This window comes from Choristoneura fumiferana, chromosome 10, assembly GCF_025370935.1.
Source record: "Choristoneura fumiferana chromosome 10, NRCan_CFum_1, whole genome shotgun sequence".
In the NCBI taxonomy this organism is placed as follows: Eukaryota; Metazoa; Arthropoda; class Insecta; order Lepidoptera; family Tortricidae; genus Choristoneura; species Choristoneura fumiferana.
This window is the reverse complement of record NC_133481.1, coordinates 6,765,285-6,780,836: the sequence shown is the minus strand read 5'-3', so window position 1 is coordinate 6,780,836 and position 15,552 is coordinate 6,765,285. Positions and strand designations below refer to the sequence as shown.

Here is a 15,552-nt window from a genome sequence, read left to right as displayed (position 1 = left end):
TATTACAGTAGGAACGTTTTATATATATCCTACTTATCCTAATAAGTAGGTTATATAAAACGTTATTATTTTGGCTAATTTCTGCTTGTCATGGCGACCTATTGATTGCAAATCAGACTTGATCTTCAGCTGACCTGAGATATAGAATCAAGTTAGCGAACCACTTTTAACTTGATCAACAATTGGTCAAGACACAAACGACTCTCGTTGATTAAAACAGTAATATGATTTGAATTCGATCATTATTTTCTTAAGGGACATAGGACAACATCAGATTGGAGGTTTTGGATTGGTAGAAAAGTTATTTGGACGATATGACGTGTTAATACTTTCCAACTCTTTAACCCATTTAATTTAATTAGATAATTAGGCACGTCGCACGAGTAAAAAACTTACAGCGACACTACAAGTGAGGTATTACAGGTATTAGTAGGTATTACAGTCAAGGGCAAAGATATCGACACGGCCAAAGTTACAAAAATATGTATACACGACTTTATGCACTTAACATTAAGGCCGTGTATACTCGTATATATTTTTGCAAGTGAGGTACCGCGGCACAATTTTTTTCCCACTACCCACAAAATTAGGTAGGTACCTTATTACTGTATATAATTTGAGGGCCAGATTTTGTGCCGCTAAGTATAAGTTACCTACTCAACACGGTAAGTATTGTATTATGATTATGATACCTGAGATATGTATGCATAGGAAAAATTCGTGTCTAGATTCCTGTCCAGCTGTGGTGTAGGGGTTATAGCACGCAACACGGAATGCTGAGGACCTGGTTTCGATTCCCAGTGCTGGTCTCTTTTTCTGGTTTTTCTGTGCATCCATGTCTCAGTTTGTATTTTCGATAAGTATTTTATTTTCTAATGAACGTTTCATTGACAAAAAGGAATAATAGCTTAGTTGAACCCTAAATGTTGCACCATTTCCAGCAAGTAAACAAAGCTAAATAAATATCTATCGTCTTAGCATGACACTGTATATGTGCTTCAGTATTAATAAACCGAGCGTGTTTGACCCGATCAGACGTCAGCGTGTTAATAAATATATTTTCCTATTAAACGAATAATTTAGTTTTCAACGAAGAAGATGAGTAATGACAAAGTGCAGCCGAATCCCAAGAAAGTCGAATTGAGAGCTGATGTCGTCGGAAGACTACTTGCCATGACCGATGATGACCGCGAGAGGCAATCGAAAATAATATTAGAGAAGGTATGTTAATGTAAATCGTTATTTTGCTGGGTACTTTATTTCAGTAAGTATTGTTATTTGCACAAGATATGTTCTGGAGAGGCCTACACAGTCAACACCATAGTAAAAGAGGAGAACTATGCACACCCGACCGACCCTTTAAGAGACTTAACTGCCTACTCCGGTGCGGACGCTTACGGTTGTCGATTTCTATTGTAGATAATTAACCTATCGGCAAATAATTTTAGTACGAAAGTTAACTTAAAATTGTCTTATGTCTATGCCGCTATATTATTATTATACTAAATTTAAAAATATTATTTCTAAATTCACCGGAGTGGTGATGGCGACTGTGTACATACTACTCATGTTTACCTACACATAATACTACAACCGCAGAGTACATATTGTTTATAGGTAGGTATTTGTAGTGAACCTACTTCTCCTTTTTTAATGGTCAACACGAGGGTTTCTGGTGGTAACCAGTTTATGTATGACCCTTTAATTAAATGGTCATGGATGCTATTTCAGTGCGGTCGTGCTAGTTATTTAGATCCTTTGGTTGTTTATTTCGTGTTATTGCTAATTATATGTGTATTGTTTTAATCATAATTTATACTTGCTGCGGTTTTTTACCAATACCTACAAGCAATTTATCGATACAATCAAACTTGACCTTTATATTTATTGAAAACAATTAATTAACATTTTAACAATAGATGACTATGTCACATCTATCACATCATTCATTTAATTGTTAGGTACTGTTACTTTATGTTATATAGAAGTATTTTTTATTAAAAAGACACGTCACTATTGTTTACCTGTTTAAAAAAAAGGAAAATAATAGTGAGCATATGTTTAATATCGCTTGTAGTATTTCTAACAGACTTCAAAACCGGCCAAGAGCGTGTCGGACACGCCCAAAATAGGGTTGATGATTATGATTTCGTATTTTATAGGGGGGGGGGGGGGCGCTCAATTTTAATGAAAATTTGCACTGTAAAGTTGAATATTTGGCAAACATATCACTGAATCAAAAAATCGTCTTAGCAACCCCCTAATGGTTTTAAAAGAGCTATCCAACGATAGCCCACACTATAGGGTTGGATGAGAAAAAAACACTCCCACTTTACGTCGATGGGAGGTACCCTACAAAACATATTTGTGATTTTTTTATTGTACCATTTTGTCGGCATAGCTTTCATATATATCTGTGAAAAATTACAGCTTTCTAGCATCGATAGTCCCTGAGCAAAGCCGCGGACGGACGGACGGACAGACAGACAGACATGGTGAAACTATAAGGGTTCCGTTTTTGCCATTTATTCATTCTTTTTTTCTTACTTGACTGGATGGCAAAGAGCAAGTGGGTCTCCTGATGGTAAGAGATCACCACCGCCCATACAAATTTGCAACACCAGGGGTATTGCAGATGCGTTGCCAACCTGAGGCCTAAGATGGGATACCTCAAGTGCCAGTAATTTCACCGGCTGTCTTACTCTCTCTCTGTCTGGGTCTGCAAGCACTGCTGCTTCACGGCACGAGGTACCTGCAAAATATTGTTATCAATTCGGTTGTATTTTCTTAAAGATCACTAGAAGTACAATAATGTACTCATTTCATTCGGTTGTTCAGTATAAGTGCTGATGTCGTTTGTATACCTACACGTTAGATGTAGATGTGTGTAACGTTGAATTTGCTGAGGTTTACTTTGCCGAATATTTAAGTGAGCGAAAGAGAAGATAACTAACGAACACTTGTATATATTACATGTACGACTGAGATGCAATGCAAGGAAAGTAACGGAAATATGAAACACAGAGATAAAGTACCTTCACGATAACATCTCCCTCATAATTAAATAATTGAACGATTTGTGTCTTGGCCCGATGAATTAAAATTATTTGGTGATTAACCGCTGTGGCGCCGTGTTTCTGTGTGGAGAGTAAGAAAGCTGGTCTATGCTCTCAACTCATCAACTTCTGGGGCGGCTTGGGGTCTATCAGAACCATCGGGAAGCCAACTTTTTCTCCCTGTTTCACAATTAATAATGCAAACAGCTGCAATAAGTGGACCTTTACAATAATTTCAGATTCTCGCTCATCCCAAATTTAAATTGGCCAAGAGAATATCATTATTCCTGAGCATGCCAAATGAAGTTCCAACGGAGCCTCTCCTACAGGACATTATTTCACGAGGGGACGCTGCCTTCGTGCCGCAGTACAGCAAAGGGAAAATGAGGATGCTGAGGTTGCTGCCAGGCGATCAGGATGTCATGGTAGAGACCAGTTGGAAGATCAAACAACATGCGAAGGACGCCGAGAGAGAAGATGCTATGGAAAACGGTAAGTTATAACAGAAAACTACTTAAGTTAAAAACTAAAACTCGAAAGCGGAAGAACTCGCGGTCTGAAAAATATGAAACAAGACAACTAACAAAAGTATTATTTATGACCTAACCGGTGAGAATAGTGGTAGATTAGAAATTTTTTTCATGAGGGGGCCCCTCGTCTCCCGTAACCTATTTTTAACCGACTTCATATGTCTTACTCGTAGACAAATCTGTACGAGTATATATAAAATTCTTAACTGACTGACTGACTGACTGACTGTTGATATATCAACGCACAGCCCAAACCACTGGACCTAGAGACTTGAAATTTTGCACATAGATACCTTATACAATGTAAGCGTTCACTAAGGAAGGATTTTTAGATATTCCCACGGGAACGGGAAAAATCGGAATTTATATATTCGATTCCGAGTGACCCTATCTCAGTAACTATAATAACTAGACTCTTCAAATTTGATACACAAATAAGTAGGTATTACATTAATTAAAACATTAATTTCAGGATGTTTGGAAATTCTCACGGGATAAGGAAAAAACGGGGTTTATATATACAGTTCAACGGAATCTCATGAACTATAATTACTGGACTCTTCAGATTTGGCATAGAAGTAGGTGATTATAATAGTAAAAAACACTTTTAAGGATTTTTGGAAATTCCCACGGGATAACGAAAAAACGGGTTTTATATTCAGTTCAACGGGATCGATTTTTCGTTTTACTACTGGTCATAGAAAGCTGACATTTGGCATGTAGGTTGCTTGAGGAGTGTAGGGATGCATTAAAGAGATAATTTTCCGAAATTCCCACGGGAAAGTGACAAAACGGGATTTTTCGTTTTACTGGACGCAGAAAGCTAAAAATCGGCATGTAGATTGCTTGAGGAGAGTAGAAGATTATTGAGAGAGCACTTTCCAAAATTCCCACGGGAACGGGAAAAACAGGATTTTTCGTTTTACTGGTCGTAGAAAGCTGAAATTTGGCAAGTAGGTTCTTTGGGGAATGTAGAGGAGCTTTAAGAGAGCATTTTCCGAAAATTCTTACGGGAACGAAAAAAATCTGAATTTTTCTTTTTCTCTTTCTTTTAAAACATATTTTTTTATTCGAGAGAATACTCCCGAGGTGGTCTCATTGTCACCAAATTAGGATGTGATGACGGGATCTCAGGGAAATCGAGGGCACCCTCAAATTTGGTAGGCACGCAGTACGTTTTTCATATATTTTCTCAAGCTATTTAAGTATTTGCGTCTGATAGACTGATGTTGATGAGCTGATGATGGAAGGTAAAACTCCTTAACGGTTAGGAGTTGAGGATATTTTTTGAACATTATGGGTACGTATAGAGCGATAGTTGTATTCCTTCTGGTTATCCAGGTGAGCTGATGATGGAAGGTTAAACTCCTTAACGGTTAGGAGTTAGAGGAAGTTTCTTTAAATATTATAATATGCACGTATAGACCTTTAGTTGTATTCTTTATGGGTATTCAGGTGAGCTGATGCTGGATTGGAGGGTATAACTCCTTAACCGTTAGGACACATTAAGTACCTACGCCAAACCAATCAACTCATTACGTAACAAAATTTATCCATACCTATATAAAACAGTATACCGTGCTACGAAATACCGTGACTGGCTGACTGACTGACAGACAACGCGTAGCTTAAACTACAGATTTTACAGACCTGAGTATGGCACACATGTAAGTAAGTGGTTAAAGGATCCTAGAAGTGCACTAAGTAAGGATGTTTTGTCTTTTGAAACTTTGTCTGTTTCTTTGCTTATTGGGGGTAATTTTTGAAACAACTGAGCTGATTTAAAAAAATCAATTAGTAAAAGCTTTTTAAAAATCGATACCTTCCCTAAATATAGAAACCTGTTTCAATTCAATCGCGGACAGTGTGGTTCTCTATTGAATTCACTTATTCCTATCCCTCGGGAATCCTATGTCGCGTAGGTACGAAGTCGCGGGCAAAAGAAACAAGTAGGTTTTCTAAAATTACACCCGTGACCTGAAGGCTTCAAAGTTGATTTTTAAATTCGAAAATTTACAAATATAATCCTCCGAAAAATCAATTAAAACACGAAAATAAGATCGTAGAAAGTAAATCTGTGTTACCCCAAATTTAACGCGAGCGAAGCCGCGGGAAAAAGCTAGTTTTTTTATTAACTCAGGTGAAAGTAGGAACGGAGGTGGATCAGTCAGTATTATTATGATGTGGGCGGCTTTGCCTCTTCGTAAATCGTTATTTTCAATTGCTACTTATCTTGGTGGAAAAAATAGTACATTAGCAGTCTTCATTAACCGCTCTTATATAGATTATTTTTATATTTTTGCGGTTGAAAAGTAAAATAATTATGTCGATTTTTGGTAGTTATAACTATATCTACAAAAAACATTTGGAAGTACCAAAAAGTGGCTAAGCATTATTTTTAAAAATCTATCTAATGATACCCCACATGCCAGCAACCAGCTGTGCTTTTTTTCGCTCGGTTTTTGATGTAAGATCTGATAAAAAAAAACGTATAAAATGGACCCGTTTATTATAAATTATAACGAATCGATTGACGTCTTATTTATTATAATCGGACCACTAGTATATACATGCGATAGAGGATGCACAGTGAAGCTACATCTCTATACGCAGCGCCAATTAAGGAGTCAAGTCGATCAGAATATACAAAACACAAATTAACAAAAAAAAAAATGTAAACTGTTTATTTCTCTGAAAATTATTTCAAACAAACAAAACAGTACAAATAATTAATATAAGTACATATGGTGTTTTCTTTTTATAGTTAGGTATATTTATGTTGTTTTTATTAATTTTGTTTCCTATCATATTATTGTATCTTGTGTTGTGTATAATCTTCTATATATAAATAAAAATTAGTCAAAAGTACAAAACAAACGCAGCCTAAATAGTAATATCTTATTTTTATTTTTGATTTAGCATAGGTATTAATTATGCTAAGCTAGTCAATCCAGTTGATTAAAAATAGAAAAATTTATACAATGACCAAACGAGTTAGTTTCTAATAAAATCGTAGACATACTTACTCTTACTGCAAAGTGCAAAGAAGTAGGTATTTTGTAAATTCTGTTTCATTCTTGACTTGACATTGATCAAGGTGAAAATTGTGTCTCTGAGCTGCGCTATGTGTATGTACATAATACATTAACGACAAGAATGCCAGACTATATAGGTATAAATGGTATAATTGAATGCGAAATTCCGATAACCACTAAAATAAACTGTGATCAGAAAATTTTAAAGCGCTGCATTGCTAGTAACTTGGCAGCTTAGCTTTGCTCAGTGTTTAAAACCGGAAAAAAGTGTTTTCCCGGACATGAGACTTAGTTGGATCGATTTTTCATCCCTAAAAATCCTTCTAACTTTCTTTTGGGTAAGAGCCATTTTTCGAGATCTCAAAACATACAAAATTTTGCTTGTAATATATATAGCATAGAATAAAAACCGGTCAAGAGCGTGTTGGACACGCCCAAGATAGGGTTCCGTAGCCATTACGAAAAAAATCAAGTAATATTATGTGCGTTATAACACAATTAAAACACTGACTACAGTCTTGAACATGAAACTACCGTGAGACTCACTCATATTAAATGATATTGTAACGGATAACTCACGTCTTAAACCGAGTTAAGCTTGACATGTTTCGGGCTATATCGTAGCCCTTCTTCTCAGGAGCACGCGACTCGGCGGCTGCCGCAACACGCACACATGTGCATGAGTGGGCACGGATACATTACAATATCATTTAATATCACTGCCTACAGTCTTAAAATCTATTACCAGAAAAAGAGCGTATCTTCACGGCACTTACGTCCTTTTGTTGAGAAGCGCAGTTTTTCGGCAATAACTCAAAAACGGTATATCCGATCATGTTGAAACCAATTTCCGTTGAAAGTATTGGGGGGGGGGGGACACAATTTTTGCTACTTTGGGAGCGATTATTTCCGGAAATCTACACTTAATCAAAAAAGTTTTTGAGACACCTTACTATCTTTTCGAACTATGTGCCACACGTTGATGCGAGTTAAAATTTTTTTTTTCAATTTCTGTTACGTGTATGGAGTTCCTCCCTATACTTAAATATTTATTTTTGTAATTTAACTACAAAACTAAATAGCGGCTTTGACTCCAAATTTCATTGATATACATCTTGTAGTTTACGAGTAAAATGCCTGTGACATACGGACGGACGGACGGACGGACGGACAGACAGACAGACAGAAAGACAGACAGACGGACTTGACGAAAACATAAGGGTTCCGTTTTTGCCATTTTGGCTCCGGAACCCTAAAAACGCGCATCGTGAATGACGTATAAGCTCGAACTTGATACCCGTGTTGTTTTGAAGGAATAGGGTTGGCTCCCAATAACTAGGTACTGCCGCTCATGGGACATAAACTAGTCAGGCAACAAAATACTGTTTAAAATTACCTCGACGTTTAAGCCACATTGCAGCGGCCATGGTCGTGAATAAAACTCGAAAACGATACCTAAGTATGTTACTCTACACTGTTGGTCGTCGTGACCACGGCCCATGCGATGTGGTTGTGAGTGAGTAGTTAGCAAGTAGTAAGTAGTAGTTAACAAGATCGTTGAGTTTATTGCCGGATTCCTCTCAATTTGTACGTGCATTTGTACATTCATAAGTGCTGGTCATAGCAGGCGCGGCGTACTCCGCGATATAGGTGCGATTCTGTAAGTATCAAAACACCCCACGCCGGCGTGGGTTAAGTCACTAGGGCTATGACAGTCATAGCCTGAATTTAATAAAGATATTTTGACTTTGACTAAATAAAAACCGCAAAATTTTAAAACAATTTAGAATTCTAAAGACAACCAGCGTGAAAGATACAGAAGTTTCACTTCAAGTCTTAATCATACCTTCGTTTTATCTATTCAGGTGGCCTAGACCTGGTCATAGCCCCAGGAGCCGCGTTCACCAGGGACGGCTGGCGCTGCGGCCACGGCGGAGGATACTACGACTGCTTCCTCTCCAGCCTGATCAAGCGCCACGAGGCAGATCCCCAGAACTTCAAGAGACCCTACATCCTCGCCATTGGCTTCAACCAACAGATATACCCTGAAATACCAGTGGACAAGCAGGACGTACGCGTCAACGAAGTTATGACTGCAGAATAAACATTTTATAATAAATTAAATGACAAGTTGTAATGAAAATTATATGTCTTGCATAAATTATAGATGACTGTGTTGTTCTATTACTCACTTACCTACAAAGCATGTGATCTGTGTGTGATTTGATATGGTATATGAATTCATGTTCAATACCTACACATTGAATGGATATTAAATGCAAATGTCATTTTTTTTCTAACAGAAGGGTCATCTTATATTACTCGTATCATTAACGATTAGTATTTGTCGCGTAGTGCTAATTGTTATAAGTAGTTATTTAATGTAGTGTTTTACTTTACACACGTTCCTTCGTTTATTCTGCAAATGTAACCTGTTAATTGCACTACCTCGTCATCGTAGTCTATTCATATTTTAATAATTTAAATGTAAGGACTCTAGTCTCTAGTAAGAGTCATAAAGTTAGATTTGAATGTGGGAATGTAGTCATTTTGATGCTTTTGAAATAATTATGAAAATAAGATAGAATTTTAATGTTCTTGGGGTGTATATGATTCCTTGTTCATGTGGGAACTGGGATGAGCTGCATAGGGGAGACTTGGATGAGCTGCACAGAGCAGACTGTCTAGAATTTCCGCGAGATTAACGGAACACATACGTACGAGGAACCTGGATCACCAGGGTTCTGTAGAACCATTACATTCGTTTTGATAAAGTGTCCGTACTGGCAAGAGAAAAGTTGTTAAAATATGATACGGGTCATTAAAAGTGATCGCGGTCTACCTACATCTCGTAATATATTATGGCTAGTATACAAAACAAGGCAAGTAATAGTAGGACCTTAATTTAACCTCCTGCATCCCCCGGTCCTCACTTGAGGACATAAAAAAAAATTGAAATTTACTTCATTGATTTTGGGTTTAAACACACTAAAGGTCACAGTAAAGAAAGAAAGAAAGAAAGAAAGAAAACATTTAGTCACTAACACAGAAGACACACATATACAGCAAAATTAACACAAAAAAAATAAAAAAATACAGAAAAACACATGAAAATAGTAAATACAATATACACAATGTTGTGTGTCCCCGCGAAAGTGAAACGGTCGCTGACTCAGCATTATGCTGAAGCGTTAGACGCCTGCAGCGCTGATTTTCTGCCAGAACCGTCTGTGACTCACGGAACGATACACAAATATAAGAAAAATGGATTGTTTAAAAACAACAACAATATCAATGTGGTAAAGGTCAAATTAATCATAATACATAATACCCGTTCGAATATTATCATATGAATAAATAACAATAAAAAGCCAGTAGCAGCCATTTTTCTGTTAGTGTTTTTAAAAATCGCCGATAGCAAAATGATAATAACAAAATGAAACAAATCAAGTAAGTAATACTAATAGAACTATTTAGGTACCTATAATGTGTGAATGTTTCAGTGAAATAATTGAAATGAAAGCTTAAAAACTTAAATAAGTTCTTGTAATTGGTAACCGTTATTTTTTTTTTACTTTACTGACAATAAATATCAAACTGTGCCAATTGCCCCTATTTTTCCCTATTATGACGTCACTGCCCTGCGATAACGAGGTCTACTAGTGTCTGATTGATTCAAGCGTTATTTTGAGGAAGTCTATATTTCACTATTACCACTGCAGCTGTTGCAGTATTGGCTATGTACGAAGCGGGTGGTGGGGGTAGGTACAGACAACGATAGCAGCGCACAACATGGCAAAAATTGGAAAGTAAATTCGGATTTCGGATGACTGCCTGTCAAAATTGCAGTAAGTATTTCAGTACAAATCTAAACAAAGAAATGAGTCATGACTGCTGTTGCGTTGTTTGCTGCAAAAATAACGGCAATTATACAGTATTGTATATCAGAACGAAAGGTAAAGAAAGAGACCCATTAATGTTTAGACCACAAATATGATTATGGCGCCTGGCTTATGGAAATTTAGCATCTTTTTGTGGTAGTGAAAAAAGGAAAAAAATAAACCATTATTTTATAACCTCCTGTATTATATACAATCTTATCAATGACAACTAATAAAATTACATAAATGTTAGCTGATAACGTTATGCCTAAAATGCGACCTGCACGTCTCTGTCTCTAGAACCCGGTTGGTTGTGAAAATGGTCCAATACCTGCTCTTCCTCTCTCACGTAAAGTCGTTGACCCCTTCTCGGTTAATCGGCACCGGCGCGGGTTCATATTTCGTAGACGGATAATCGCATTGACGATCACATGGAAGTTTTTGAGATGCCTTCGTACAGGAAACCTCGCCGCGTACAGACGAAGAGCGGCAATCCCGTTACTCTTAAACTCTACGTAAACAAGGACCACATCCACAAAGTTCCTCCGCAGAAAAGTTTAAAGGCATTATCAGTATTTTTAAATTAATTTTCTATGTAGATTTTATCTGAGACACGAAGTTTGAACTTTGACTTGAAGTTTCAACCTTAAAGTTTCTCTATAGGTACTAATACTCTTTGATTTAGGGGCTACCCGAAGTTTTGACTCGTATCTCCTACTTTTGCACTACAGAATTATAGTCAAACGGCTGACAGTTCTCCAATCTTTTATATCCATTTTTGTTTACCGGATATTGAAAAAAATTAATACTTAATTTTGCATGATTTTTTTAAACATTGTGAAAGATCTAACATATAAGTACGAAAACTACATATTTGGGTTTTTCTTTGACGTCTCTAAAAACTGGTCGAGGGTTTTCATTTGAAACTAATTCACACAAAAGTTATGGCCAGAAAACCAGTTTTTTTGGCCTAAAATTGTTCAATTTTGATACCAAATATCTCGAAAACAATGAACTTTGAAGTAAACATGGGACACTATATTGCTTAAAGCCGTTGTTGTTAATATAATAAGCTACAAAAACATTAGAAAACTAAGGAATTGAGATCGAAGTTAATTATGGGGCATGGGATCCCCTTAAAGAAAAAAATCCAAATAAGTCAACCTTACCTTTCAAAATAACAATAACAAGGCTTTAACAAGGTGACAAATGTAAAATGTCAAAGTGAACTACAATTTTATGCGAAATCCATGTAATGAATAATAAGTAATGTAATAAACAGATAACGATTATTACAGAAAGTGGTTAGTGTCTCGTACTGTACCTATAGGCAGTATAGTGTGGTACTGCGGTCATAGTTGAAATTGCAGTAATCTGATATGTGGCTTGGTTTTGATTAGTTTGTTTATGTTAATAAACTGCGTCCTACTGTTTCTACAGCATGATACAAGAATTTTTAACCGACTGCAAATAAGAGGACCTAAGGTCATGTTGAGATTAAGCAAATTAAAAAAAAACAACAATAATAAAAGTTAACAAAAAGTATGTTTTTACAACATACTCCCTTTTACCATTAACCAGTTATCAGCTTTGCCTTTCGTTCTCTTACATACTGTATACGCAGTCACGTTTTACACCAGTGACAACACGAGCATCATTTATCTATAAAAAATATTTAGAAGAATATTTATTTAAGCGTACAAGTAGTAAATGAGAAATGACTTACACGAAATACCGTTCTGACATCACATAAAAATTACTTACGTTCAAACTGGTTTTGTAGAGTGTTAGTGTCACAGATGAAGAATTACATGGGCTTGTATTAAGTAATTCTGGCCGTTATGTCGCAGTTGGTAAGGTCGCAGTTCCTCAACATTTCTTAAATGCTGGTCTAATACTACTAATAATCGTAAGCCCTGACTTTTTTTACCATACATAGTTCTACAGACCGAGGCGAGAGATCTAAGTTTTGTGATTTTGAAAATTACTCACTTAAATTTAAAGTTCATATTTCATTGAAAAATTTGCACTCCACCAAGTACATCAAGTTGTTATTCTTACAATTTATTTGTACTTTGTGAAGTACACGGGGACTTACGAGCCTTTTATCACGGTTTGTCGATGGAAATTAATGCTGTGTGTAATACTTTCAAACCCGGTTTTTATCATTATATCCATTTTACAGTTATACTATTGAATAAATTGCATTTAAATAACGTCAACAATGCTATTTTAACATTTGGTTTAATTTGGTTGGTTGGTTTTTTAGAAAAATATGGCTCTGTCCATTGGAGGACAATTTTGCCAGTGTCTAGTAGTTTTTGCCGTTGTACGGTAAAAAAATCTTTAAAACGAAATATGAGAGGTAATGGTGGATGAACGATGACAGCGCCTATTCTTGGTTTAATTTATATTTGCAAAAAACTAACAATGTTTACATGTCATTATTTGACAGACTCTGCAAATGTTGTCAACGCTACGCGTCGCCACCGTCGCGCACGCAGCCAATAGTAGCAGAGGAGCAAGGTAAAAAAAAAATGTAGTTCAATCATAATGTTCCTAACACTCACCTGTCGATACTTCTTAGCTGACCGTTTGTAGACCTTGCATGGTTGGTTTAAGGTTCAGTGGTGAGCGCTGGCACCTGAATGTGAGGCTGACAACTGGCTACCTGGTAATGGCTCAGGCGTAATTGTACGCGGAAAATACTTCGAAGGTAAACCGCTAAAGCGGAACCAGAACGTGTTGGGGGCTTGGATGATTTTGGTCGTTGCACTCGCGAATCTTCACCTTTAATCGACATGCTTACATGCTTCCTGCTCTGTAAGTACAGTCCAAGAAACTAAATCGCCTACCAGAGTAGAACCTTTGTTGACATCCCATACTTTTGTCAAGGAAATCATATAGTGAAGTTGATATTAAAAGGTTCCACCCTGGTACATTAATCAGTTTATTCGACTGTACGGTGAAATAAATTGAATTGCGTTGCGTACTCTGGTACGCACCACTACACTCCACTCCACTCTGGTTCCACTCTGGTGGAACCTTTGTGCTTCCGATGTCATATGGACATTCCATACCAAAGAAATAAAAGCGAAATTGATTATGAAAAGGTCCCAACCTGGTACGCGATTCCGTTTCCATGACTGTACTGATCATTTATTTATTTCATTGTTTCCAACCTATTTTGGTGGATTGATAGACTGATTGACTAACTGGTAATTTAGGCGAACCGAAAATTATATTTGTTACTTAAGTAACTAAATATCGAAATAAGTATTGTACGAAATATTCGTCTGAATTGTCAAATCTTTCGAAGATGTTTCGAAGTCTCAACTATTTAGTCATGTTACAAAGAGTAGTGTCAATTTCACAATTCTGTTTTGAAAAAAAACTACACTAGTTTTTTTAAACCTAAGTACCTACACTATTTTTTAAATTTTGTTGCTCATTAATGAGTCACCTTCATTAATTCTCCGTAACGCGTATTGCACGAGTTCAGGCTTCAGGCAGCGTCGACATCATTATACTGTAATCTAATTTAAGCCCGATACGCCCACGGTCTGGCTGTGTTGTGTTCGCAGTCCGATACCGGCCGCGCATACTCGCACTTCGCGCTACGCGAGGCGCGTCTGTAAAATCGAAAACTAGTGTTCGTTATTCAAATATACCCCACAAATTAAAAGAAAAAACAGTATTTTCTTTCGTTTGTGACCAGTGTTTTCATTAAATTTATTAAGGCTAATTTGGCACAAAAAATACTTAAAAAAAGTTTTTAATAAAAGTGTGCTCTAAAAATATTGCTTATATTATAATATTTGCGTATTCTATTGTGATTGGCGACTAATTAAGTGTTGGTTTACATCGCGATAAAAATGTTCACGGGAAAGACACAAAATTGAACGTTTCGTTAAACTTTTGCGTGTTATCGTGACTCGTGTTCGTTTTTGCTGAAAAGAGTATGCTATAAATAAGTTTAGTGTGATCTATTAAAGTAATACACTATGTCGCACCCGTTGGCGTTACTCCGAGGTCTCGGGAGGAAGGTGAGCGGTGATGAAAATCACGAGTGCCGGACACTCCAGGTAGACTTGCCTTCGCCATCATCAGTCGAGATCGAGTTCACCAACCTTACACTCAAAGTTTCAGAAGGATTCCGATCTAAAAGTAAGTTCATACAATCTAACAGATTTTCATTTCAGTTATTTAATATTTAAACTTTTAATCAGTAAAATATTTGAATACGCACTTAGATTAAGATCGTCTGATAATAATGACAATAAGCAATAAAATAACGCAAACAATCTGTTTTTACGATCAGTTTATCAACATATAGGTACGCACGCAACGTATGACCGCAAATATCGATACAAGTGAAGTTGGTCAATAATTCAATATCAGTTTCGAATGTGAAATCCTTTAACGCAGGTTAGGGAAAACTATTAGGTATACGAGTACTACGATTTTGTATTCAAAAATGTGACTAAACAAAATATAAAAATCTCACCATTGTTTAATAATTTATAATGGCAGGCACCGACCTTTAAACATTAAGTATATTGTTCCATAATACCTACCTATTAACAATGTTTTTCCTACAGTAGGTAGTCTTCTTCTCTTTTAATATACAGTGTGGCTTTTCTGTCCTAATTAAGACAGTTTCATCAGTGTCAAAGAAAACTCTCTTTGAGAGGGACGTTGTACGGTGATTGTAGATTTTGCAACTTGATAGTAAAATTCCAGAAACCACGTGGAGAAAACTTGCACATTAAAAAATGTCAGACACGAGAGCAATATAAAATTTTGTGATCACTGTTCACTTTTAAGGTTAATCGCCGCATAAAACACTATCAAAATTATACCTCAACTAGCAAAATTAGATATTGTATACATACGCCATGTTCGAAAGCTACAAATCGAATCTGCGATAGCATAGTTAACTACTTACGTTTAGCATCGGTTTTTAATGGGCGCAATTTAGTATTTTTAACAATTCAGTTAATGTATATCTGATAAAAAATAACAGAAACGTTTCTTTAAATCCAATCAA

The 15,552-nt window shown here is 36.4% G+C and overlaps 3 protein-coding genes across 3 annotated transcripts in view; 2 read left to right on the top strand and 1 right to left on the bottom strand.

Annotated features, from left to right (window-relative positions):
* The window catches only part of LOC141431958 (carboxylic ester hydrolase-like), a 38,184-nt gene extending 25,091 nt beyond the window's left edge, over positions 1–13,093 (bottom strand). The window contains exon 1 of the mRNA XM_074093270.1: positions 13,073–13,093. The gene's annotated coding sequence lies outside the window, so the exon portion shown is untranslated. The remainder of the gene's footprint in view (positions 1–13,072) is intronic.
* LOC141431955 (5-formyltetrahydrofolate cyclo-ligase-like) lies at positions 985–8,787 on the top strand. Its single transcript, XM_074093258.1, has 3 exons — positions 985–1,221; positions 3,296–3,548; positions 8,487–8,787. The coding sequence occupies exons 1-3, from the start codon at positions 1,099–1,101 to the stop codon at positions 8,723–8,725; spliced, it is 615 nt and encodes a 204-aa protein (XP_073949359.1). The 5' UTR covers positions 985–1,098; the 3' UTR covers positions 8,726–8,787.
* A 960-nt stretch (positions 13,094–14,053) lies between the features above and the next one.
* Positions 14,054–15,552, top strand: part of LOC141431957 (ATP-binding cassette sub-family G member 4) — a gene marked incomplete in the record, with an annotated part of 61,257 nt that continues 59,758 nt past the window's right edge. Inside the window, 1 exon segment of the mRNA XM_074093261.1 lies at positions 14,054–14,669. Within this exon segment, the coding sequence (XP_073949362.1) occupies positions 14,507–14,669 (163 nt within the window).

Excerpts from the sequence above, each read along its gene's own strand:
- LOC141431955 (XM_074093258.1), top strand. The coding sequence starts at position 1,099 with ATGAGTAATGACAAAGTGCAGCCGAATCCCAAGAAAGTCGAATTGAGA. Across the intron at positions 1,222-3,295 it reads CGAAAATAATATTAGAGAAG|ATTCTCGCTCATCCCAAATT; the intron begins GTATGTTAATGT and ends CAATAATTTCAG. Across the intron at positions 3,549-8,486 it reads AGAAGATGCTATGGAAAACG|GTGGCCTAGACCTGGTCATA; the intron begins GTAAGTTATAAC and ends TTATCTATTCAG.